At 40.3% G+C, this 27,025-nt stretch overlaps 1 protein-coding gene across 1 annotated transcript in view; it reads right to left on the bottom strand.

Annotated features, from left to right (window-relative positions):
• The window catches only part of LOC6565113, a 92,270-nt gene that overhangs the window by 2,806 nt on the left and 62,439 nt on the right, over positions 1 to 27,025 (bottom strand). Inside the window, exons 4-7 of the mRNA XM_043216287.1 lie at positions 3,904 to 4,982; positions 3,583 to 3,822; positions 857 to 1,706; positions 56 to 777 (exon numbers count right to left, since the gene is read on the bottom strand). Coding sequence (XP_043072222.1) covers positions 56 to 777; positions 857 to 1,706; positions 3,583 to 3,822; positions 3,904 to 4,982 — 2,891 coding nt within the window. The remainder of the gene's footprint in view (positions 1 to 55; positions 778 to 856; positions 1,707 to 3,582; positions 3,823 to 3,903; positions 4,983 to 27,025) is intronic.

The raw sequence follows: 27,025 nt of genomic DNA, 5'->3' as shown, positions 1-27,025 counted from the left end.
TGTAAAATCGGAAGAACACTTGCAGATGCCACGGCAGATGGTACAGAAAACTCACCTCCGTTTGATGCTGTGACCGGTAGACGGGCATCGCCTTGACAAAGAGGGGCATCTTGCGCGACTGCTTCTGCTGGACGGCCTCCTGAAGCAGCTGCTGCTCGTGAGTGTGCTGCAGTGTTGCCTGTGGACTGCCTGGTAGCTGCTGGGCATGCGCATTGGGGTGCGGATGATGGGCATGTGGATGATGTTGCTGTGAGCCCGAACGCTCCCACGCTGGCGAATTATTCGGATCGAGGGCCAGCTGGGCGAGCCGCAGTTCGGTGATCCACTCCTTCTTCACATTTGGCGTTTGCGTTTGGAATGTGAAGGTCTCCTCCTTGCCGGACTTGTGGCGACCGGTTAGCTGCAGACAGCACGAGTCCACCCAGGCCATCTCCTCATCCTTGCGCTGTATGGAGCCCTGTATGGTATTGAGCACATTGCGTGTCGTATTCGAGTTGAGCTCCTTGTAGCTGCCCTTCAGTGTGCCAACCAGATCGTGGATGCGCGATATTACCTCATAATCGAACATCAGAGTGCTCATCTCGTTGCACAAATTATCGGCACCATTCGTTAGCTGTGCAGCTGGCGAGCTATGGGCATCCACGGCGGCAAACGGTGAACCCAGTCCGACGCTTCCATGGCCAGAGAGTGTTGCATTCGCATAGCAAACACCGCCACCGGCGCCGCTGTTATTCCCAGTGCTGCCATTCGATTTGAGACTGCCGCCACGATTTAGACCTAAATAATAATAATAATAATAATTGTTATAAATGAAATTGATCGATAATTATCGATTATTGTTATGTTGAAAGCATACCTGCTGTCAAGATTCGGGATAATGTGGCAGATGCGCTGTTGTCGACAATCTCAACATCGTTGACGGGGAACATCCACTTGAATGTTAGCTTCTCGGTGGCGCCAAAGTCGTGCGATTGTTTGGGCGCCACAGACACACAGATGACCTTGTCGTTGAGGAGCAGCAGGCGTCGCTGCTTGCACTTGACTATAAAGCCGGCCTGGTTGAACTCCATGTGGGTGACATTATCCTCGCGCAGCAGATAGCGGGCCCGACTGCCGCAATTGTCGCCGCTGATGCTGTTTAGGGAGCGCGTATTGAAGGTGCCACTAATGTGGCCAAGCATCTCCTTGAAGGCCTGATACTGTTCCGCCTCGCGTTTGCTCTCGTTGAGTAGTTCGGCGAGCAGCTCCAGCTGCGACAGGGCCAACTGCAGGGACATGCGATCGTGATGGCCCTGCGGCGTGTACTTGAGCAGATCCTGCAGAAAGAGTATGAACTGGGGAAAACGCTGCACGGGCTTCACCATCAGACCAAAGAAGGATAGCCGATCGTGTGCGCTGATCTGTTTGACCTTAAAGAAATCGGCAAGCGCTGATTTGCGCTTCTCCTCCATTTTGGCCAGCTCCATGGCTGTCGAGAAATTGTTGATGAAGCCCGAGTATGTCTCCAGGAGCTGCGGCTTCCCGAAGGCGCTCACAAAACAATCGCCGATCTTCTCATCCCGATCCCAATTACGCACACACTCTGCCAACGAGATGCGGAACAGCTTGTGCGAGTGTAAAATATCCGGCAAGCAATGGAACAGCGTGGCGATCTTCACTGGATTTAGCACTGGTGGGCTGCACTCCTCCAACGGTTTCTTGTAATCCTGCCAAATAGAAAAGCATATTGAAATATTAGTTCATCTTTGTGCTAGTCGCATTACTAGTTCAGTTCAGTTGTCGATTCTTTACCGAAAGTTGAAAGATCTCTCTTGGCCATTTTAATGCTGGGGTTCTTTTTTTTTCTTTTTCTTTTTTTTTTTTAATGGGTTTTCTTATTTTTATTTATTTTTAAAAAATGTATTTTTAACTATTTTTGCAACTACTTCTTTTGTTAAGGTGGTTAGAATGGTTCAATGATTGATGCTTCATGTGAAGGTGGTGTGTGAGTGTGATTATAGATCAAAATGTACATGTTAGGTGTGTGTGTGTGTGTGTTTGAGGTGTATGTGTGTGTGTGTGTTAATATTGGAATTAATTATGACGGAGAGTGGCGGCATATGACGTGGGAATTGGATGGCATGTAAAGAAGAAAACAAATGAGTTGACATGAGAGTTAACATTAAGATTAATCGGTGGTGGTGGTTTATAGAGCCATTAGAACGATTAGGGGATTGACAACAACAACAACAACAACAACGGTTTCTCGATTCATTTCAATGACTCTAAATACTTTTACTTACACAGAAAAAAATAAATCAAAATCAAAATTCGAATTTTCCATAAGGCAAACAAGTAAAATTGAGAGCAAGACCCGAGTTTGTCGTGAGTTTTAACTGATGATATTATGTAAAGTCAACGGAATTTAAGATATATTTAGATATAAATTTTTATATTTGCACAACTAGATGAGACTTGTTTGGCTTTGCGCAAACAATAAATTGCATAATAAGGATGAAATTCTGAAAGTGGACAAGGATCAGATGTTGCTGGTGATCGATACATTCAGCCAGGACAAGAACGAGATCGTTTTGCAGCTACACATTTCGGCATGTGGAAGTGTTTCTGCAAATGGACATGCCAGCCAGCTACGCCATACTGTGTGCACCTGGCCACAACAGTTTTGATCTGCTGGAACTGGGCGCCGCCAATAATGAGTGTGTTACCCACAATGAGAAGGATGACCGCTAGTTAAATGGCGAGTGCCTGATTGAGATTGATCTTATAAATGTCGCGGCCGAGACACAGCTCGGAGTACTCCAAAGGGACGCAGTGACTGGCGAGCTGTTTATGCTGATGCCAATCGCAGTGGATGTGCTGCTGCAGCCCGATCCGGATGTCAACGTGCCCGATCTGATTTTGGCTCAATCTAAGCGAGCGAAAAATGATACATGCTGATGTGGATGTTGATGCTATTCTTAAAGTGGATAATGTGGTCGATACTGCGAATGCATTGCAGACAACGCTGACAGACATTCCTAGCACAGCTGCAGGAGCCCAACCAAAAGGTAGCGGAAACAGATCAAGTTCTGTGCGAAAGATGTGTTTAACCTGATTGAAGATTGAGTCGTTGTTTGAAACCGATATAATTGTACCGATTGACAACTAAAAAAACAGAAACCAAAATTAAAGAGCAGTTCCCGAAATGACTTTTAACCAGGTACAAAATTAGCTGAAAGCGCTGCCATGCAAAAATCAATGTTGTCAAAATGCGACAAAAAGCGAAACTCATTTCGAATTTAAGGAATGAATTTGATAATAAAAAAAGAACTGATGCAAAGAGCGATAATTACAATTGTGCTCAAATTAAGCCAGTTTAGATGTTTAATAAATTAACCAATTGATTGCTTAAACTAAGATATTTAGCTTTAATATAAAATTGCCAAACTAAAAATGTACCTTGAATCAATTATTTAATTTATTTAATTAAGAACGAGAACGTTTTGCATTTGCTTGTGGGGCTTGTGCAATTAATTGTTGAATAAACAAAAAATATAAACATAAAGTTAAGAATTGTGTTTGCTTTTCTTCAAGTGTACTCACATTGACTAGACGTTGTAATGTGGCCACATACGAGTTCTCACTTTGAACGATGGCCGCCAAAATGAGGCGCCTCTTGATCTGCTGCTGCGAAAGGCCTTGTGGCGCCGGTGGCAGCAATGGCGCCGTTACCCGACTGTGACCCATATTTGCGACGAAATTGTTCCGACTGCCCGGTGGCGGTGTCATCAGGTCCATATCGTAGCGTCGGCTGCCCGCCGTCGAGCTCTCATCATCCTCATACTAAACAGAAATAAGAATATATTAATATATTTGTCATATTTGGAAATTAGGAGTAGGGGGCGGGAGCGGTGGCAAACATACCTCGGGCACACCGGGCATCATTTTGCTGGCGCCCAAATTGGCCAGCTTCTGTGGCGAGGCGGCGTCCAGCGTCGCTGATATCGCTGAACCAGCGGCATTTGTTGGCTTTGGCATGGATGTGCTGCCGGCGGCAGATGCATCCGGTATATCGAAACTGGCATTGATCGACTGACGACCATCGCGTCCACCCACATCGTACTGATGCGAGGAGCCGCGTCGTATCGAGAACCAGCGCGACAAACGTCCGCCCGGCGATTCACCCGGCGTTGTAATATCCTCGCGCTGCCCCGATGCCCCCCCCGATGTGCCGGTGGTGGGCATCGTACAGGCGCTGGCCCGACGCATAATCATATTTGTGTCGCTGGGACTACACTGAGTGTTTGTGTTGTGTTGGGAACTGGTGTTGTTGGTGGCGGCGGTGGCGGCGGCGGAGGCGGAGGTGGAATTGTTGGCAGCCGTGCGCCATTTGTCAAAGGACAAATGCTGCTTGGCCTTGTTGAAGGTGGAACGCAATTGCGAATTGCGCTGATTGCCGGCACTTAACGAACTCACGCTGCTGCTGGTCTGCTCCTCTTCGGTAAAGATCTCCTCGTCGGAGTGACTGGCTTGCGGCGCCTCGCGTCTCTCTCCGCGCGACGGTGATTTTGTGTCGCGATCGCTGCTGCTGCTCGCGCTGCTTGCACCAACGCCGACACCGACGCCGACTCCGACACCAACACCAACGGCAGCCTGGCCACCGTTGGCGCTGAAGCTTCCGCCGGCAATTGTGGCGCTGTCTGCCTGCTGGCTGATCTGGCAGCCTTTTATCCGCTGCTGTGGTTGCTGTTGTTGTTGCTGCTGCTGTTGCTGCTGCTGCTGTTGGTGTTGCTCAGCGATGCGGCGACTAAAGGCGCTGTGCAACTGTGCAGTTGTAACGCTGGCCTTGTGACCGGGCGATACAATGAAAGACGATGTCTGACTCAGATGCGGTTGCTGCTGCGTTTGATGTTGATGTGAATGGAGTTGTGGTTGTTGTTGTTGTTGTTGTTCTGGTTCCGCCAAGGTATCCTCCCATGAGCCAGAATTTAATTTGTGCTCATCTGCACGGCAGAAAAGAAACAAAACAAAATGCAATGTGTCAGTTAAAGTATATTCAAAGTTTAATTCGTTTAACAAATATCACATTAACCCTTAAGAAAAAGAGAAAAAAAATCTAATCGAATCGAATTAGGAATTCGATTTTATTTCTTTTACGATTTCCGTAGATAGATCAATCAAAGAGGGAGAGAGGGAGAGGGAGGGAGAGACAGAGATCGATTGTGGTTGAGTTGTATAAAGTTGAAGCTGGATGACGCCATATGCAAATGCTCGCAATGATTGGCAATAATAAGGCGACAATTTAACGCCAGTTGAATTAAGCCAAGTGGCTGCTGGCCGCAGGCGGGATAATGCCACTGCCACCGCACAGCATTTGGCCATGGTCATGTGCAGTAAGCACAGCAGTAGTTTGGCCGGTAGCGTGGGCCGTCCACGGGTGGCACAGCTTCAAAGTCAGCGCACCGACGCCGCACCAAATTGGTTAGTAACAAAACAAAAAAACAAAACAAAAAAACAGAAAACAAATAATAAATAAATAAAACTAAAGAAAAACAAAAAGAATCAAAATTAAAGTTCTGGCCAACCGCACACAAGAACTGTCGTCGCCGGGCAACTCGTTAGCGCCGACGGCATCTCTGTGTGGGCCGCTTTCAGCTGGCCATGGCCACAGGCAGCACTTATAGCCAGCAACCAGCAAGCCAGCAAACCAACAAACCAACAAACCAGCAACCAGCAACCAGTAAACAGTAAACAGCAACAAGCATCGTGGCAACAAACTAGCAACTCCCACACTTTGGCATTAGTTGCTCTTTGCATTTGCCTTTGGGCAGCAGCAGCAGCAGCAGCAGCAGCACACAACGTGTGTGGAGGAAAGCAGCATTTGCCATGCCAAACGCAAACAACAACGATCCATGACGGACGAGAACAACAGGGACAACAAACCACAATTCGCGCTCAGATTCGTGCCGACTCACGTGTTCGTAATTAATCATTCAGAGTTATGCGATAACTGCGATTTAAATATTTTGTGTGGACTTTTATTGTTGTTGCTGCTGTCCTTAGTTGAAACGTACACTCAGAAAAAGAAAACGCCCATTTTTCATTGGCTTGCACTAAATTGACAGTCTTAAATGATGTAAATATGGTAAATATTTTCTATATTTAAGACAAATAAATATTTGCTAATATTTTTTTGCGCATTGCTTAAAACATTGACAAAATATGCAATTCCTGATTCTCAGAAAATGAAATTCTTTCTCAAATTCCGAAAATAGTAATGAAATTTGTTCTCTCGTATCAGTTGAGTATTAGAGTTTAGCTGTTGCCTGCTTTAGAGGCGACTCAACTTTCCCGTAAATTCGTAATTTTTCTCAAATAAAAGTATAGAAATTGATCAACTATGTAATGTAGTGTACGGAGTGTAAAGGCCTTTAATGTTGTCATCAATAACACCCAAGAGACACGACAGGATGGGGCCAAGACAGGCGACACTCAGCAGGCAGCAGTCAGCAGTCAACAGCCAGCAGTCGGCAGTCCGCAGTCAGCTGGCAGCAGCAACAAAATGGCTGATGACGTGCGTGGGCAGGCAACAAGAAAAAAAAAGAAAGAAGAAAACAAAATGCCGGCAGATAAATATTTGCCAATTTCAAGGCATCTCAAATTGCCAGTCTGTGTGTGTGTGTGTGTGTGTTTGAGTGTAAACAGTGTCTGTTACTGGCAGCAGGCTATTCCCAACCCATTAAACCCTCCTCCCTTTGCAATGCACGCCTTACCCCCCACTTTTTTCTTCTGTTTTTTTTTTTTTTCATTCTAAAAATCCGCTTTTACAAAATTGAGTTTGTGTAACTTTTATTTGAAACTCAAGGCATATTATAAGCATACCCTGTGCTCCAGCAAAACATTTAAGAGGATGTGTACAATTATGTACAAATATTGAAGAACAAATGTGTTTTTGTTGTTTGCAATATAATCTGCATGTCGACGAATTCTGGATAATGGGTATCATGTAGTCGGAGCAGTCTGCGCTTCGCTGCCAGAACTCTCTGGTATTCATATTAGTACTAATATTGATATTTTTGGGCTTGATGATGTGCCAAACTTGTGCTTCTCTTCGAAAAGGAACTGAATTGGTTAAAACCAGAGCTTAATTTGATTGCTGCGCGGTGTGTGTGTGTGTGTGAGTGAGTGACTGAGTGAGTGTCTGTGTGTGTGTGTGTGTGTAGGAAAGGATATATAGTAAGTATATTTATGCATATATTTTCGGTTAACATAAGCCATGATTTTGTCCTGAACCATATTACGGTCTTGTGCTCATAATTCATTTTAAATAACTCTCGTCAAACTGGAACTAAATTGAGTAAATAATCAGATAAATGAAATAAGATGTGATAAACTCAAAGCGGAATTGACACGTTTTGCTTTGTTTGTTTTAATTTTGTTGTAGAGTTTCGAAATGTAGTTTGAAAATGGAATATTTGTCTTGCTTCCTTTTTAAGCGAATACAAAAGCTGCCTTGAAATTTAAATAGAAAATTACGCATTCTTTAACCAGATCCTGATCCTATATGCACACACACACACACAATTTATATATTAATTAGAGGTCCTCTTTTCGACCACAGTCATGATGAGCAACCTCAATGTGGAAACTAATTCCTAGCCAAACAACAATTTCGCTCTGCTGGATTGGCTGTGTTGCCGCCAATCAATATGCATCGAATGAAATGCGGATGACCACAGCAAATGCGGGTGCCAATTAACAACTAGCCAACAAACTAGATAGCAAGCCAACGAGCCAACTAGCGCAGAAGTGATACACATAAAAATAGCCAACAACCAACAACCAACAAACAACAACCAACAGGTATCAGCCTGATGTCTAGTTGAACCACACATTGCGCATACGCCCAGTGAACGCTGCATTGTTGAGCCACTTGTTCTTGTTCGCTGTTTGGGTGTAAGTTGTGCAGTTCTGTGGTTTCGCCAACTTGGCTGGCTTGCCCTTGGCCGAGAACAGCAGCCAAAGTCTCCGCCTCAGCGACCTACAAATAAATACAAATACAAACACAGCCACAAGCACAAGCACAAAGCATAAAACAGACTCTGTTTGTTGGCACAATTTGTATTGTAAGTGGTTTTTTCTTTGCTTGTCCCATAGCTCATAGCTGTCTCCTCTGTCCGGCGGCCCACACATGGGCAGCAAATTGTTGGTTATTTTTTATATATTTTTTTTAGTTTTTTAACTGCATTGGCGCTACCTACTACAATACTACTAAGAGTGGTGGCCAGTGGTGGTGCTGGTGGTGGTGGTGGTGCGCTGTTTTCTTACATTTTGATTTGGATTCATGTTCGGTTGTGTAACGCTCACACAGATTACGTATACGATGTCGTGGTGGTGGCGATTGTGATGATTGCACATTAATTATGATCAAATGCAACTCCTGGCACGCGATTTACAAACTATTCCTCTCCACCACTCCTTTTGCATAATGCGTCAATTTGCACAGAAAAATTAATCATACGACACGTGAGTCGCGGAGGTGGCAAAAAACGCAACATTTGCATAACAAACCCAGTCAAGTCAGTCAGTCAGTCAGCCAGTCAGTGAGTTTGTCAGCCAGTGAGTTTGTCAGCCAGTCAGCTAGACAGTTAGTCAGTCTGTCAGTGAGTCATTCAGTTAGACAAGCCGTCAGTGAGTTGACAGTGTTTCATTCATTAGTTGGGTCGATTGGCAATTGGTTTGGCATGATTAATGAGCCTCATTAAACGCGGCTAACACAGAGTGCCCACAGAAGAAACACAAAACACAAACACACACTGAAATATGCTAATGACTCCGCGCACTTACTTAAATTATACAAATTATATTTCATTGTTTGGCAGCTCAGCACAGCCCACACGGCATGCGAATATGTTATTGTAAAACGTTAACTTTAACATACACACAAATGCGAATGCGAAAAAAGCACACACACACACACACACACACACACACACACACACACATACACACTTAACGAGAAACGGCCAAGCTAGAGGCTGTGGCTAATTGAAATGACAGCTCAAAGTGGCCACAATGTTGGCAACCGATTGCCTTTTGACTCGGCTAAAACTGATTGAACAAACTTGACTGCCTTCTTTTGTTATCTATATATATTATTTACTTTGTTTTAATTGTTTAAAACGACTAAGAACTAGTGCAAATCTATGTTATGCACTCTGCGAAGTTCGATTGAAATCACTCGTGTTTATGCTGTTAAAAACTAGGAAAGGGAAAAACACAATACCCTAAGGAGAAAGCTTAGAGCTAAGTATCGAAACATCGTGTTTAACAAAATTTATCAAGTAGTGTTAAAGGAAAATAAAGTCGAAGCGGGCTCCAAATGTCACATTAAATTTGGCAAAAGAACACATGTCCTGAAGCCAGTAGTGGCAAACTGTGGTGTTTTCTGATGAAATCAAATTTAATTTCGATGGTGGAGCATCAACCAGATCCAAATGTCTTATTTCAACCTGTCGTGAGTGGTTTCAGGATAGGGATTTGAAACTTTTAGAGTGGCCAGCAAGATCACCCGACCGGAATCCCATAGAAAACATGTGGGGAAACCTGTGCCATTGAGTTTATACTACGAAAGGCTGTGGTTAAGGAATGGTCCCAAATCCCACTACCTGGTTTCCAAAAAGTTGTTGAATCGATGCCAAATCGAATTTTTAAAGTTATAAACAAATCTGGATGTTGAACACATTATTAATTTGTTATTTTTATGGCAGTGCCGCCTTTAATCGAATGTCGCACAATTAAAAAAAAAAATGTAATGCATTAATTTAATTTCTTTTTTATTTGACACGTATTTAGAATAGCCAATTATTGTGGATTAAAAAAAAAAATGTTAAAAATAATATTTTAAATTTTATGCGGAAAAGAGAAGTGCCTTTGATCGAGTCTCGCAGTGTAGGTGGCATAAAATAAACACAACTCCTTACAAAATATATATAGCTGCGGCAGAAAAAATAACAGCAATCATAATAATAACAAACTGACTTTGTTATTTTATTTGAATTGCTTTATGGAAATAGAGTCATCTTTTTAAGCCCGGGATAGGAAAAAATTAAATAGTTTCGTATGTGAATCTATTATTGCAAGTCTGTACATATATTTCTGTACATACTCTACACAGAACAAGATTATGAATAATATTATTCTTATGTAGATCAAAAAAAATATATTGATTTTCCATACACAGTCATTTTTTTTTTAGTATATTGTGTTGGTAATGAGAGTACGGCCACCAAACATTCACATTTATGCTATGGTTTATCATTCAAAATTGCATTATGCTTTTTTTTTTATACTGCCGATTCTCGTCAGCTTAAGAGCCATAATTCCTATCTATCCTAGCACTCTTATTATTTTCAGCTTTATACTTGTATTTGTGGTCATTGATACGCGAATGGATGGAAACCGGACAGGAGAAAAGTGATTCAAAATAGTGGCGAAGAGTTTTGGGCCAGTGTTTGACATTGGCACTGGCAATGACAATTTTCGGACTGTGTCACAGGCGAAAATCACCTGCTGTGCATCATATAAAGCATGCGGTCTAATGAGGCCACAAGACGTCTTTATTCGCTATTCGCAACTTACCAGTTGCCAATAACCACTTGCCAGTTCGCGGCACGAGTTGCAAAAGTAATTTTGTGTGTCTGAAATTGAGAAGCATGCGGCGCACATGCACTTCAAGCAGCGCAAAAGCTTAGCCAAGTTACTTTAAGTTGGCCAAGTTTGTGGGTATCAACATGGGTTGCGCTCCTGCCTGGTTAAATGTGTGGCTCATTATGCGCCCGCGAAGGAAAGCAGCTTACAGTTGTTGTGTGCGTGTGTGTGTGTGTGTGTGTGCGTGTGTGTGTGTGTGTGTGTGCGTGTGTGTGTGTGTGTGTGCGTGTGTGTGTGTGCGTGTGTGTGTGTGTGTGTTTCGTTCTGCTTGCTCACTCTGTGAGACACACACACGTGTCTATAATAAGTGTGGAAATTGCTTTCTATTTGCAATTTTGATGACGATGCCGAAGCAGAAGCAGCAGAAGCAGAAGCAGAAGCAGCGCGTGCCTTTGCCATAAACTAATTATTATAATGTAAATCACACACTGGCACACACGTAGCCGACGAAACGATAGATGAAGATACCAAAAGTGCTTTTGGGGGAAGCTGCACAGGAAGCTGAACCCGCAATGGAAACTTCATGAAATGGCAACTGGCTTATCCACTCACATAATCATAAGTACAGATGTGCGTGGGAAATGAAAAATGAGAAACACGCATCACTGCACACACACACAACACACACACTAACACTAACACACACACATACATATTTATATTTTCTGAGATTGGATTAGCTGACAAACTTATCGCACTTATTAAAATGGCCAAAAACCATAACTTCAAGTGATGCACGCAATATTTGGGTGAATTACACATTTGCCAAAGGGGACTTTACTTTACTTATACAAATTACATTATTTATGTGGCTTGTAATGCTGTTCCACATTAGGTACTCAAGTGTGAAGCACAAGTTGAGCATTTACCTTTTAATAGTAGCATTTAATCAATTTATTGAAATTGAAATCAAAGTTTTGCTGGAATTATTGAGAAAATAATAAAAAAAAAAATAATTCAATTGACTAGGATTCCGTTTATTGTTGGGTGGTCCGTAAAATAATATTTGTATTCTATTGAAGCTGAAAATATACAGTTTACAGTACAGAAACAATATATATATATATATTTATATGCATTATACACACACACACACACACACACACACACACAAGTATAAGTTTAAACCGAAAAAAAAAAACAAAATAGCAAACTACAAAACACATTTGGAGAGTGTCTGACTAACAGATGCCCTACAACAGGGCACCTTTTGAGGTTGCTAAATGATATATGTGCATATATACTTGATAGGATAGGATTTGAGAAGCTTTCTTTTGTCTGTCTGCACAACAACACGATAACCCTTTTACATATTTTGAATGAGTGCAGTGATATGGTAAACATTAGTCACAAGTTTGACACATCACCAGGGAAAGCCGCATCCAGAATATATATATATATATATATATATATATATGTGTGTGTGTGTGTGTGTTAAGTTTGCGTGCCATCATCTCATAGTCATCAGCAAGATGTGCACCAGTGGGAAAGTAAGTATGACTGAAACTGTGTCAGCCAGAACGAATGGAACGAATAAAGTTGCAGCCGCCTAATAACTAATGGCATCAGAATTGGATGCTAGTCAGGTAAGGTAAATAGAAAATGAGCTCTGCAACTGTGAAAAATCGCTGGCAAGTGATAAACTTGTGCAATTTAACGACGTCATTGACAGCAAAAAACAGGCATTAAAATCCATTACTAAATAACACAACGAACTGGGTTGCAACAACTGGCAAAACAGATTATTATTTGCTGATGAGGATGCTCAACTTAATTTTTTTCTTCTTTTTTGCAGCAGCAGCGCCAGCATCAGTTGGGCATAATCAAATTTAAAGTTGTTGCGCTCTTAAGCAGTGAATTTTAAATTAGTAAACCCAAAGCTCATAAGCTAGTTCACCCATATATTTTTAAACAAATCTGAAAACCTTTCTGTGACCAACACTTGCAATACTCATTTATTCAGTGTATTATTCATGTATTAACTGAATTGACAACGTGTCTAAACACGACCTTGCTACATACACATCTATACACACACACACACACACACACACACACACACACACACACACGCACACACACGCATACATTAGCAAACATAGTGGAAAACTTTGTGGAACTTTCGTTGTTTGAACGGTAGGCGTAATTAGAATGAATAAACAATGGGTCGCTTAGACAGTTATAAATCGAGTTGCGAACTAGTTTACATCAATTTGGTGAACGTGCAACGAGCAACGAGCAACGTGCAACATACATTATACAATTTACAATGCGCAGTGTGTCCCACATGAATTATTTTACTGTGGAACGATTGGATTATATGTACATTCCTAGGCATGTGAAAATGTCAGAATCAAATTAAACTGTTTGTGCGCGTTGCAAGTGCCAGCGAAATGCCACATAGCTGCCTATGCCTCTATGCAACCATCTGACAGCAGTACTTGCAGCAACCTGCCCGCCTGTTCCACCAGCCATCCAGCCGGCAACATACTTAGAACAGACCCTTGTCAGCCACAGACCGAGCCTCAGCTCTCAGCTCTCAGCTCCCAGCTCCCAGCTGCAGACCAGCGCAAGTCAATTGCTTAACCAACTTGACGCAGAGTCGTCCACTTGACTTGCCTCTGTGTCGTGTGCCTCCGTCTGTGGAATTGTCACTGCCACTGCCACTGGCACTGGCACTGGCACTGCTACCATTTCTACGGCAACTGCAACTGCATTTGCAGAGCATGCAAAATGCCACACAGTGAAAATACACAAACACCAACAATATCATCAATATTTTTCAATAAGTATAATAAAACTTTTCTAATTTGGAAATCGATCATTAATGTAACTGAAAAATTATAAATGATTTAAGCACCACAGCTGACTGAACAGAACTATAAATCTCTCCGTGCAGACAAATCCCGAAGGGATTCCAAATATATCGGAGCATATATAAAATAAATATAAATAATCTTGACTTGGAGCCAAAGAAATTAAGAATTTTTAGCATTTGAGTACTTAAAATGTAATTTATTTTACAATTATTTACACTTATTTGATTTATTTTGACAAAGGAAATATTTGAATTTGCCAAAAGCATACAATGATCATTTAACTTGTAACTTTAATTTAAATTTCCCATTTTTAAAATGTGTATTGCTTGCTTCACACTAAATAAATAATAAATAAATAAATAAATAAAATATATAAATAAAAAAATTGTAAAGTGCGTAAAATTGTGCTCATTCGGAAGACGTCGAAGTAAGAATTTGGTACCATTTTCGACATTGGCCCTGGACTATATAATTTCACTAGAAAATGCAATTTTTTCTGAGTGTACCACATGGACGGACACACACACACACACACACACACACTGTACACACTCGGACAGAGTGTTTGTGGCTCGCTAGCTCTTGGTTTCCTAGCTATTTTAAGGAATTTTCTTGACGCTTTTAAAAAGGAAACTCGTCTCGTCAACGCTGCTGCTGCTGCCCGGTTGCCAATAGAGAGTTGTGGCGATGCTATGTGAATGTGAATGTGAATGTGGGCCCTTAAATGCCACATGTCTTTGACTATTTATAGCGGGCGCTGAGCTGCAAACAATGCGGCGACGTCAAGTGGCCTGACTGGCGCTGCTCTCTCCCTCTCCATTTCCCCTCTCTGCTTGTCCCACTGCTGCTCCTCCTACTCCTGCGTCAGCAATGTACACATGCACATCAACATCCCCATGCAGGCAGGCACATCCACAGTCCACAGTCCACAGTCGAGCAAGCAGCCGCAATCTCGACAACAAAACTTGAGCGAAAGGCTTTGGATTTCGGCTTGGTTGCCAGGCTTGCAAAGTGTCAACGCCCACAACTGAACAGGACGAGGGCATCAGGACTTGAAAAGGCGGCTATTGCTATTGCTACTGCTACTGCTACTGCTACTGCTACTGCTACTGCTACTGCTACTGGTACTGGTACTGCTATAGCTATTGATGGATGTTGTGGTTTTGAAAAGCTTTTGTGGTCCCTTTCAAAGTAAGTTTGACGTAAGCAAATGCAGCAACTGCTGCTGTCCGCATAGGATCATAGGATCTTTGGCAAAAAGCTGCAGTCTTTTCAACAATTTAATTCAATACGTCATTCATCGGTCAGCTTAAAGTGTTCGCTTTTGTTGACGGTGCTCATTAGTTTACTACTTGTCCCAAGTTCACTTACAAAATTGAAAAGCAGAAATACAAACATAATGCGATCAATTGAAACTTTTATCAATATGTTGTGGTTTGAATATGAAAAGAGGCATTCCCATATCTGTTTTGTAGTACATTAGAGCAGCAGCGACGATAAACCACACATTTCAAACATGAACGAGTCAGAATGCTGTTCGTAGATAGAGTGTGAACTAAACATTTATCAAAAATTTCATTAGTATTATTATATAAATTCAGCACAAAGAGAACATCCGATTCTATAAGTTAATTGAAATGATACCCGATTTCTAGCAACAGATAAGAGTCATATGTTGCAAGCCTTGACAAAGGGACAGCTCTCCCTATATTCGTACATAATACCAGGGTATATTAAATCCGAAGAGCCTTCTAGCTCCCTGTTCGGCACAGGCATAGATGGCATGCTTGGGTTTTAGTAAATTAGTATAGTATGCACACAATGTACACATTTTCGAGGTTGGCTCGAAAATTGAATTTTGCTTTCATTTTCATGGTAATCACCTGAACAAAAGACGTATCTCCGTTGTATTTTTTATTTTATTTTATTTTTTTGAATTTTAATTTTAGAGACATCAACTTTGGCACGTGCATCCAAATATGTGATTTAATTGCATATAATTATCCTGAATTTTATGCAAATATTGGACAACGTTTTTTTTTTGGATTTTGTTTCGTGTTTCGTGATTACTTTTGAATACAAAAATTATAAATTAATTAAGTGAATATGAAAAAAATTGTACATCCTAAACAAAAAAATAAATAAAAGCTATGTTTTTTTTTGTTATGATAGAAATGATTTTTGTTCAAGTCGCAATCGTGGATTGAGAGTGTTGTTTACCGCCTTTTAATTGGATTTGGAATGGCATAGACAAAGTACAGCATACATTTAAATGCCAGATTGAGATTTAGTTGGCTAAAGAGTAACTGATAGTCGAACACACTGACGTCAGTAGGAAATGTAATATTGCGAAATGCAAGCGGTCAACATTTGTTCTTTATATATATGTGTGTGTAAATATATATGTATATATATTTTGTATTTATTTTGAATTTTCCGTTGTGCTTCTCTTATCAAATGGAGTCACCCCGTTTGCTAGCGACCCTTTGGGTTGTTTGTCAGCGCTTTTATTTATTTATGATATGCATACACAAGAAACACAACTGCAGATATATCAACCCAAAGGCGGCTCAATGTGAGTGTGTGTGTGTGTGTGTGACACGGTTTCACTTTCATTGGCGCTTATCAAAATTTGTGCTTGAGAGCGTTGAAGTTTTGGCTAAACAAAATTCATGTTTGTTGTTGCCGCCGCGTAAGCGCAGTGGCCCAAACAACGACATGGGATATGGCTGTAAATACGGATTTATATAGGTATATATATATGTATTTGGAGAGCGTAGCTGCTGAACTGCATCAAGACGGGAGACACGGACATGGACATGGACATGGACATTAACATTAACATCAACGGTCGGTCGGACGGTCGGTCGGTCGGTCGCTCGCTTTCTTACTCGAATTTGGTAATTGCAATTTACATAAATTTTGTTGTCAGCTGTCGGCAACCGGCAATTTGCGCACATTTATAAACATTTTGTTTTCTGTTTTGGCTCTTGCCATTTGCTTTCTGTTGCTGTTGTTGTTTCATTCGGCGCTTTTGCGCTTAAAGAAAAAAGCAGAGCGACGCTATAATTATGGCCAACAACATTATTTATGAGGCTGCTTGATGAGCAACTAAAACTGGCACTCGCCTCGAACTGCAGCCGATGTGACTTTAATAAAATAATAAGCAATAATAATAATTGATCATAAGCGACTCTCGATCGAAACTATTCGAAAAATGCAAAAGCAAAAAAAAAAAAAAATATTTAAAAAAAAATGCCTCTAAAAGCAGCTGGCAGCTGGCAAAAGCATAAAATGCAACATCAATTTGCAGTTGCCAAGAATGCGCGCAAGTTCAAAGTGAAAGTCCCCAGCAACAATAACCACAACAACAACTTGCCACTTGCAACTTGCAACTTGCGACACTCAACAATCAAGCGGTCATTTCAAAGTAAAATGTGCTTTAAAACATACCAACGAAAAATGCTTCAAAAATCAAGACCAGCTTGAAACTTGCCAAATCGTTTCACAAATTGTACATAACTAATTATGTTCGCATCTAATTTTGTCACGGATGAGACAAACTTTGTTCCCATAAGCTAAAAATATTCTTGATGAGTAAGCATTTTTTTTGTTGTTGAAAACTAGTTTCGTCTAGCAACTTTGGCGATGTACGCCGATCACTCCAGATAATTAATTTTTCATTAAGAAACAGAAGCAGTTGCCATACTTATTTTGTATATGATATCGTTATCGTTATCGTTACAAGTTATCGTTTTTTACACTTACTTTAGCAAATGATTTCCGATACTCGAAGACATTGTGTGGTTTAGATTATTATTAGTATAAATCAAAGATAACTAACAGTTATATTGAACATTTAAAATTTATCGTTTTCACACCTATTTTTACTGATCATGAATGTATATGTTTCGGAACGGATCACTGCAATTTATAGTTTTCATAGAAATCAACACTTTCAAAGCAAATGAATCGATCAGAATAATATATGGTAGCATAAATCTCTGTTGAATCGACGATTACTTTTCCTTATCAATCCATATTGTTTATACTGCTTCAAATGCCTAAAGTAATAGAAGTAATTTAAAATCGATAAAATAACAATTAAAATTAAATTGCAATTGATGTACGCTTTTGAATGCCTTGTCAAGTGTTTGGCAATTGAATTTTGTAAACTGCTTTCGAATTGAAGCGCAACGGAAGTTGTGTGTGAGTGTGTGTGTGTGAGTGAGTGTGTGTGTGTGTGTGTGTATGTATGTGTGTGTGTGTGTGCGGGTGAGTGCAACTTCCCGTTATTACGTGAACCAATTGCAGCTCAATATCAAACACAAAATGCATCCAAATGTCAAAGCTTTGCGGTTGACAGCATTTTGCTTCATCGCCGCCCTCCTCCTCCCTTCGAGAGGGACTGGCCACCTCCTCCTCCTCCTGCTCCTCCTACCACAAGCAGTTGCAGCCGCAGTCGCAGTGCGTGTCGTGTCTTGTTGACTTTTGAGGAAGTCTGCCATACGGCCAAAGACACGCAGTCTGCTGCTCCCACCCCACCCCACAGCCCGATGCACCCGATGCGTCCCAAACAGCAGCTTGAGGATTGAGGCAATGCCCTCTGCCACTGGTTGCTCTGCGCATATGGAATTGCAACTGCAACTGCAACTGCAACGCAGCTTTGGCTTCATCTGTTTGAATTGTTTACGCGTGTTTCTTATTTGTTTGTTATTGTCTTCCCGTCTCCGCCCCATCTCCCCATCTGAACACCACCCATCCCCTGCATCACTCATTGTTGTTAGCCACAGCGTATGATCTTGTGCATATAATTTTATCATTGGAAAGTGCGCGCACACACACACACACACACTCACACACACAAATGGACACCCACCAGTCACGATGTTTTCCTTACCCCATAACCATCCCCATTATTGTCCCCAGTCCAAACCCAAACATTGTTGTTTCTATGTTTAATATTGAATTTCATTCATGTATGAATTGTTGTTGTTGCTGTTGTTGTTGTGGCTGCTGCTAATGTTGTTAATGTTGATGTTGGTATTTCTCATTGTTGTCTTCTTTCATGTCATACATGCATTTCCATTCCATTTGCATTTTTCTTTCCATTTCGATTTGCATTTCAATTTTTGAGCTTGTGTTTTTCTTTTTTCCCCAAAAAAATATTATTATTGTTGTTGGCCGGCGGCCATCTGTTAAATGTGTAGCCTATTGCCTAGCGGAAGTCTGTCTAGTCTTTTAAGAACAGTTCAATTATCAAAATCCCAAAAAACATTATCCCCAAGATATTTCAGTAATGTCCATGGAGAAAAACAGGTACGATTTGATTGGGTATTTTATTTGATATTGTAAGTGTATGTGCTGCAATGTTTGATCACATCATCGCTTGGCTTGAGAATCGATCATTGTATATATATATATGTATATATATATATATGATCAGCCGCAGCAGCAGCCTCGTTTCACTTAATTAACAGTCATGATCACATTTTGACGCATTTGTTTCACATTTCCGCCAAAACAGACGATGACTGAACACAGCGGCGAACTTAACTCAAACTTAATTGAGTACGAGCCGAGTTCAGCTCGATGTGGCTTTGGCTCTGACCGACTAGGGGAGGAAGGGGAAGCGTTGGGGGCGGTGTTCGCCAAAATAATGCCATTAATAGGTTTTGGCAACAGGTTAAGCGACTTTAACAACTCAGCGGGTGAGGGGCGAGGGCAATTCAAATGTGAAATGTCACACGGCAAAATGGTTAAAGCAGCAATAAAACACAATCAAGTGATGACTGTGAACGACAAATCGATACCCTGTAAAAAACAAAAAACAAAACAAAAATAAATAGCATAAATTTGTATATATAGTTTATGGCGCATATAGATTTTGAGGAGCAGCAAGTTCATACTTTTCTTAGGCCTGTGATTGCTTAAGGGCAAATAATATTTACGCAAATAATCACATAATTGCATTTGTGTACAGTATCAGATATTAATTGGAAAAACACATTTGGTCAGTTGTCATTGATATCTACATGAGAACACGTAACGATTCTATATATCCATTAATATAAATGGATACATGGTATAATAAAAGGGTATTAAGAATAACAACAACAAAATCAAATAACAATAATATATAGTCAGCTAAGCAAACTCGTTTTTAAAGCTATTTAAAGTCGTCAAGTAATACCAAAATACACACACATACACACATATATATATATATATTTATATATACACAAACACACATCAAGGAATTTATTTATGTATACATATATATATATATATTTTTTTTTTGCTAATACGTATTCATTAATGGATTTGCGACACTTAAATTTTGTTGGATTTGCCGCTGCGCAGAAGCTGTCACAAACAGCATCAGCAACAGAGATAAGCATAAAGAAACGAGACACATAGTTTGTATTTATGATTGATTCTTTTGCGCTGGATGAATGCGACATGTGGCAGCCTACGATTGCAACACACGACGACTACATTGCTGGCACGCACAGGCGACAAACTTGACCTTAATTTGGCAATGCCGATGGCGCCGCTGCGACCATTGCGTGTGGCCCAAATGTGTGTATATGTCTCAGTGTGTGTGTGTGTGTGTGTGTGTGTGGGCCACTTAACCTTTATGGCTGGCGTGAATATGTTTATGTGTTTGTGCCACCTAGTTGCCTGTCAAGTGCAGCTCCAACTGTAACTGCAACTGCCACCTGTGAACAGTCACCTGCCTACATCTCTAATTCCAACTTCAACACCACCTCCAACTCCGCCCCCCGTTAGCGTTGGAAGTGCGCACAGCGTGTGGCCAACAGGCAAATGCAATAAATGTGTATAGCAAAAGCAACATCGACAGCAACAGCAACAGCACTAATAACAACAGCAACAACTATGTAAACAAACCGAATGTGTAACACACAACCTTGAAGTTGTTAAGAGCCTCAGACGAATGCATTGCGCAACTGGCCAACAACTGGCCTGGCAAATGGCCCAAACGGACAGTCACTAGCGACCAAGTACACAAAAAAAAAATGTTCCATAGAATTATAAAAAAAATACGAGATATTTAAATTGCCGTTTTTTGTAATGTTTTAAAAATCATCAATAAAAAAAAAGAAAATAATAATAAACTTTTCTTTTCAGAAAAAAAGTATCAAGTAAAATACCAAGAATGTATAATGTAATTTAAATTATAAATCATAGATCATCAATTAAAATCGTTGCATGCATTTGTTTTTCTTTTTTGTCCGAGTGTAGAATGTTTGCTGCTCTAATTTGTAAAAGAATTCAATTCGCTGGCATTAACTATCAGCAGCGATAAAAACAACAGAACCAAAACAAAACGAGGCGCCAGAGTTCTTAATATGATGCATAGATGAAATATAGAGTATTTGGGTGCTCGAATAAAATGCGTGAATTAATCGCTTGCTTCGAGAATCCGCATATAAGGGAATTATCGGCATGGTGAATCTGTATCTGTATCTGTATCTGTTCAGTGTCTGTATTTGTATTTGCAACCAGACACGAAACGGCTGACGAATGCTAACTGCTGTTGCATACTTAACATTCATGAGCAACTCTCGAAAGCAACAGCAACATCAACAACAAACAAACAATAAATAAAATAAAAATAAAGAGAAAAAACAGCCGCTTACTTTTCATCAACATCATCAGTTAGCTGTTGACTTTAAAAGTGCCGCCACAGAGGGGAGGAGACCGGGTAGGAGTTGAAGTTGGAAAGGGGTTGGCATTTCACCAAACATGTCAAATGAGCAATGCAAACGGCACATGTACACACACATATACACATATACAGCTGCATATATGCACCTAGTCGTTTAACCATTATTCATTAACAAACAGCAAAAAAAAATAAATAAATAAAAAAAAAAACTGGCTAACAGGTGGCTGGAAAAATGCGTGCGTCGATTGCACAAGTTGAACAAATCAAATAAATTGCAGCTGAGCTTTAAATCAAATACAAATACTCACACACACACACAGAAAATGTAAGTATAAATATAAATATTGATACATATACAGATACATACATGAACATGAAATGAAAATCGTCATACTTTTAGACATTTTGAGATACAAAATCCAAATAGAATTGCACAATCTTTTTAGCGGCCTTTAATTAACAGATTAATTTCTCTCAAATGGGACACAAATCAACAAGCCCAATCGAAGCGACAATAAGATACCCTGTTCATACAACATCAACAACAACTTTTAATTTTTTAAATTTAAAACTAATTACAATTAATATATCCAACGATTGAAAAAGTCAGTTGTGTTTTATCTTTTTATTGAATGTAGATTGTAGACTTAATCGTTAAATTCACATAAATAAATATATTTAAATACATTTTTGTGAATGAAATACTGAAACTTTCTTCCCATGATAACCCACTTGAAAGACTTCTTTCTGGCTAAACGATCGTTGAGGCAGGCGTAGGTGGCTGAAACGATGTTTTGTGGACCATCTTCTTCCCTTAACATTTTTTTAAAACCTTAATTTGTCTGCAAATTCATGTGGATACTTTAAGCCATAACAAAATTAATGGTTGATTTCTATCGAATTTCTAGATTTCCCTACAACAATTTGAGTGTAAGATTTTCGTTCTGTTTTCGCTTTCATTGGACTGTTGAATCGCACAAATATACACACATAAATGGATGCATTACAGGGTATCAGAAGTATACGCCCAGTTGTTTGCTTACACTGGCAGCTCCCGGTGCAAATTGAATTGGTAAGCGGCAATTACAACAGCATCGCGCCAGAGTTGGAACACGGCGCCAGGAGGGAGTTATCGTTTCAATGTGAAGTCGAAAAACGCAACAGGTTTTCAAACTGATTAGCATATTTTTATTTTCCATGCTACTGCAATTGGCCCCCAAATGGATACGCTAAATGTCTGGACAAACCGTTCACAACTCAGCGCAGTTTGCCACAGCTGATGCGATGGCCTATTGATTATTTAATTATTATGCAATTTGAGGCGCTTAGTGTAAAAAATGTATGGGGCTGGGTCCCAGTTCGCCAGCTCACCAACTCACCAACTCACCAGCTGACCAGCTGTGGCAAGTAGGGAGCCGATTAGCTCAGAGCTCATTCATAATTCATGGCTGGGCGGGCGCCCACGCAATCTTCAGACAGCTTCATTAGTTGCCCCGGTGCGTTTGTTAATGAAAATGCAAATGCGACATTTTCCACATCGTTAAAATCTGCCTGATCGGTTTCTCTGCACCGCCGCCAGCTTTCGGCGCGCATGACACAATTTGTTAGTCTAGTCTTCAGGAATGGGGAGTGAGGAGGCGATGATTAACTGTGTGCGCACTCGGTCGTTGTGCCTACATATATATACATATATATATATATATATATACATATAAATTCCGTCCTATGCTCCATGCTCTGCTCTGCACAGACGCACAAATTATCATAATATCCAGTGACAACTGGGCCCAGCATCATGATAAAGCATACACATTAATGGCATACCCAGCATAACTAGCATACCCTTAGCGGTATTCGATACGCCCAATGCAATCCAAGAAACGATTTGAATTTGATATGCAGCGAAATCGGAAATAACTATTACGTATAACAGCAAACAGATATCAAAAAAGTTTTATACGTGAATGGATGTGGATGTGGATGTAACTTAACGAAAGTGCCTCCAGCACTAAAACAACATATTTGAATAAGACTAAACACATTTGTAATTAAAGCAAAAATAATTGATTTTATAGCCTTATTTCCCTATCAACATGTGAAAATGACAAAGGCGCTTAAAGTCAAAATTCCAATTCTATGAGTACTTTAATTTTAAACTTCTCGAATCGTTGGAGAACAAACATTAGGCCAAAGTAATTATGCACTGCAAATAATGACGCATTGTATCGAATATCGAAAAGAGCTAGCGAATATTGTTGAAACAATAAGCACTTAAGGGCCAATTCCGCTGACAGATCTTCAAAGTGGAATCGGACGTGGAATCGTACTTAAAGAGCTAGTGGGCTTACATATATCTTATAGTCTCTTGAGGTGTTTAATTGTTTGTTTGTTTGTTTGTTTGCTTTGTTTGTTTGCTTACCTTATCAACTTACAACGCTCAACATTTGTGGGGCACTAAGCGACCTATTTGCTATGCCCGCGGCGGCCTCTTTTCCATGCCCCAACAATAGAAAAAAGCGGCAACGTCTTAAAATAACTAATTAGTTGAAGTCTGTAATTGTCTTGACATTTTGGTATTTGAAAGAAAGTAAATAAATTGGAGGCCATTGCCAGTCGCATTACTCATACGCCACTTTGGCCAGCATTTACATATATGTCATGTACATATGTACATATGTATTTTTGTTACTCGATTGAATCAATATCGGACTAGCTGTCTGTTGCCTTTATATACACTTTTTTTTTTTGTTTTGGTTTGTCTATACAATGACAATGACAATGCAATCGTTGCCTGATCATCGGTGTAGGTACCCTTTTCGTCTAATTGGTCCCATTATAATAACAACCCAATTTTTCAGTGATTAAGTTCTAACGTATTTCCAGCGATTGACTCCCCACCGAGAGCGATAGCAGCAACAACAACAACAACAACAACAGCAACAAGGTAACTCTTCTTCGTTTTTTTTTTTAGCTGATGTGGGCCACATTTCGACTTACTTTGTAAAATGCAAAATGATTTCATATTAGGTTTAATATAGCATTATATAAGTATGTATGTGTGCTGGGGACCCATTCGCCAAGGTCTGTTGTAATTTTAGAAAATTATTTCAAAGCCCCTTTAGACGAACAAGATTATTTGCCTTCGACTGGCTCCCCACCGAATGCGGCAAATGCATAGGCGAAAGCAACAAGAAGAAGATGAAGCGAAAAAAGCAAAGAATTTTATTATTATTAAATAAAGGCAATGGGGCTACAAGAGAATCCTTTAAGCTGTTCAGCTGTGTGCAGATTCAGCTTCTGGTTCATAATAAAAGGTAAATTTAGCCGGGCCAGTAAGGGCATCTACGCGGCGGGTGGTGTTGTGGTGGTGGCCAAAGAAACCTAAAGTCCTAGCTGAAGGCGGTTAATCTTACAAAATGAATTTGCTGCTGCCTCGTTGCTGGCAGTTGGCAGTTGGCTGTTGGCAGTTGCTAGTTGGCCGTAATTTGGTCGCATTTCAAATGTGCCCGTAATTTACAGCACATTCTTCGAGCGGAGCGACAAGCAATTAAAACATTGTGCCAAACGCGCCCACAAAATGTTTTGACAGCCAAGCGACAAGCAACACAGACGACAAATGACAAAATGACGATAGGCAAACATTGAGGAATACAAGGTACGAGGTATTCCAAGTTGAAAACCCAAAAGCCAAATAGACCATGACGACAAGCGTTGTTTCGTTGTTGTTGCTGTTGTTGTTGTTGTTGTTGCAAAGGAAACTTACATTTGGGTGTGTTCTGTTCTTCTGTGCTGTTGTTCTGCTCCTCACTCATGAGACAATAAAAAAAAGAGAAAAAAATAAAAATAAATAAATAAAAAATAAACAACAATATTGTATTGTATAGTCAAACGCAACGTGCGGCGCGGCCGTTAACTAAAACTTATCCATGTATGCTGCGTGTGCGCATGTACTTAGATAAACAGGGGCAGGGCAGGGGCAGGGGCAGTGGCAGTGGCAGTGGCGTGGACGAGCCCGGGGCAGCGGTAAGCATGTGTGTCACACAATGAACAGCAGCAACAGCAGCAGCAACAGCTGAAACGCAGTCAGCACCGTAGCGACATTCATTTGGCTACATGGTGGCGCATATCACATTTCAAATGCGCAAACATTTAAACGTGCCAAACGGCACGGGAGGCATGTCTGGTCACAGACACACACAGCGACGGAGACGCAGTCGGAGATGGAAACGTAGCCGGAGTTGTTGCTTTTGCTGCCGGAAGGTTGGCAAAGACGGGCCTGACGCAGGTGCGTGCTGCACTTTTAACACAGCTCGGCACAAGCTGCGTTCTTTTCTTCTGTTCCCATTTTCGCTTTTATTTCTGTCACTGCTAAGGTTGGGGCCAAAAAAAAAAAAAACGAAGAAAAAAAATCTGATTTGTATGCAACAAGTGGTAAACACGTTGCATATGGGACCTAATTAAGATACGAGTTGTACTATTCAGTTAGAATGCTCACAATCAGTGAATGGGTTTGGCTGTTGTTGGTTTTGTTGTTCTTGTTGTTGGTTATGTTTATTCAGCTCAATCACAATGGTTTCGTTTGAATGCGCTCGACATTGACTCACCTGAAAAGAGATGGAAGGAAACACAAATTTGTTGAGGTTAGTTTTAATGCAAACTTATGGAGACCACTTATACATATAATATATGAAGCAACAAACTAATATGCTTCAATATCAAATTATCAAATACATATTTCCGACAAATTAACAGATATTTTCCATTTTGACAGAAGCTTATGAATTGTCGATACGCTTCAATGGATCGTTTATCGCTGAGACTTAAGAGTTATAGTCCAAAGTAGTCAATAAGCTGCGATTCAACAATCTAAACGGAAAAAGTATGTTCATTAAAAGGTTATTTATTATATTGTCAACATCAAAAAGAATGCATTTTTCAATGTTGTAGATATTATATATTTATCATATCTATATCATTAAACATTAACTGTAAGTTTCTTTTGTACTTAAAATATTTAAGCCACACACATATTGGGTTAATTTAATATGATAATGTTTAAGCTTGTAATGTTTTTATTTTTATTTCTTTTATTATTGCTCTTTTAACAAGCAATATTTGATTATTTTATATGCAAATATGTTACAGTCGGGCATATCCGACTGTAAAATACTCTGATATCAATGATATTGAAAAAGAACTGGCCATCAGCAACACATCAAATGGAAATTGGCGTAGCCAAACATATTCCTAGTAAGCTACCTGCCATGCCTGGTAACTTTAGTTCTAAATGTAGTGGTTGTTGCTTGCAATATATCTTTTAAATTTGGTAAGTCTAGCTTAACTTTCAGGCATATTGATTTTGCCAACAATCTAGCAAACAAAATTTGGTGACTGTAGCCTTAAAATTGTGAGAGATATGTGTACAAAACCAATATACTCTTGCATCTGCCGTATCAGAGTTTAAAAAAATCATTTAATTTTTGTCAAAAACCGATGACGTCTGTAAAAGACTGGTCTCAAAGACTGAATACTGAAATCGCTGTGTAAATTCACCTTGATAAGTCGGAAGCAAAAGCAAGTTTCCCCGTTATGCGCTGATATCATCGTCTGTCGCTTAGTCGAACTGAGAGCAGTAAGGCATTGATATGTCTGATGTTTGTGGCTGCTGCAATTTCTATTCGAATTTCTAATTATGAAGCTGCATCAGGTGGATGTGGGCGCTAACGCCCACACTCCATGCACAACAAAGACAACAACAACAATAATCAATGAAAAGCAACCAAAATGCCGACAAACGAAAGCGAAAATTGCCGTTGCTGGTTTC

This window comes from Drosophila grimshawi, unplaced genomic scaffold (genome assembly GCF_018153295.1).
Source record: "Drosophila grimshawi isolate 15287-2541.00 unplaced genomic scaffold, ASM1815329v1 contig_848, whole genome shotgun sequence".
Classification (NCBI taxonomy): Eukaryota; Metazoa; Arthropoda; class Insecta; order Diptera; family Drosophilidae; genus Drosophila; species Drosophila grimshawi.
Note: the sequence above shows the minus strand (reverse complement) of the source record. Positions and strands in the feature narration are given on the sequence as shown.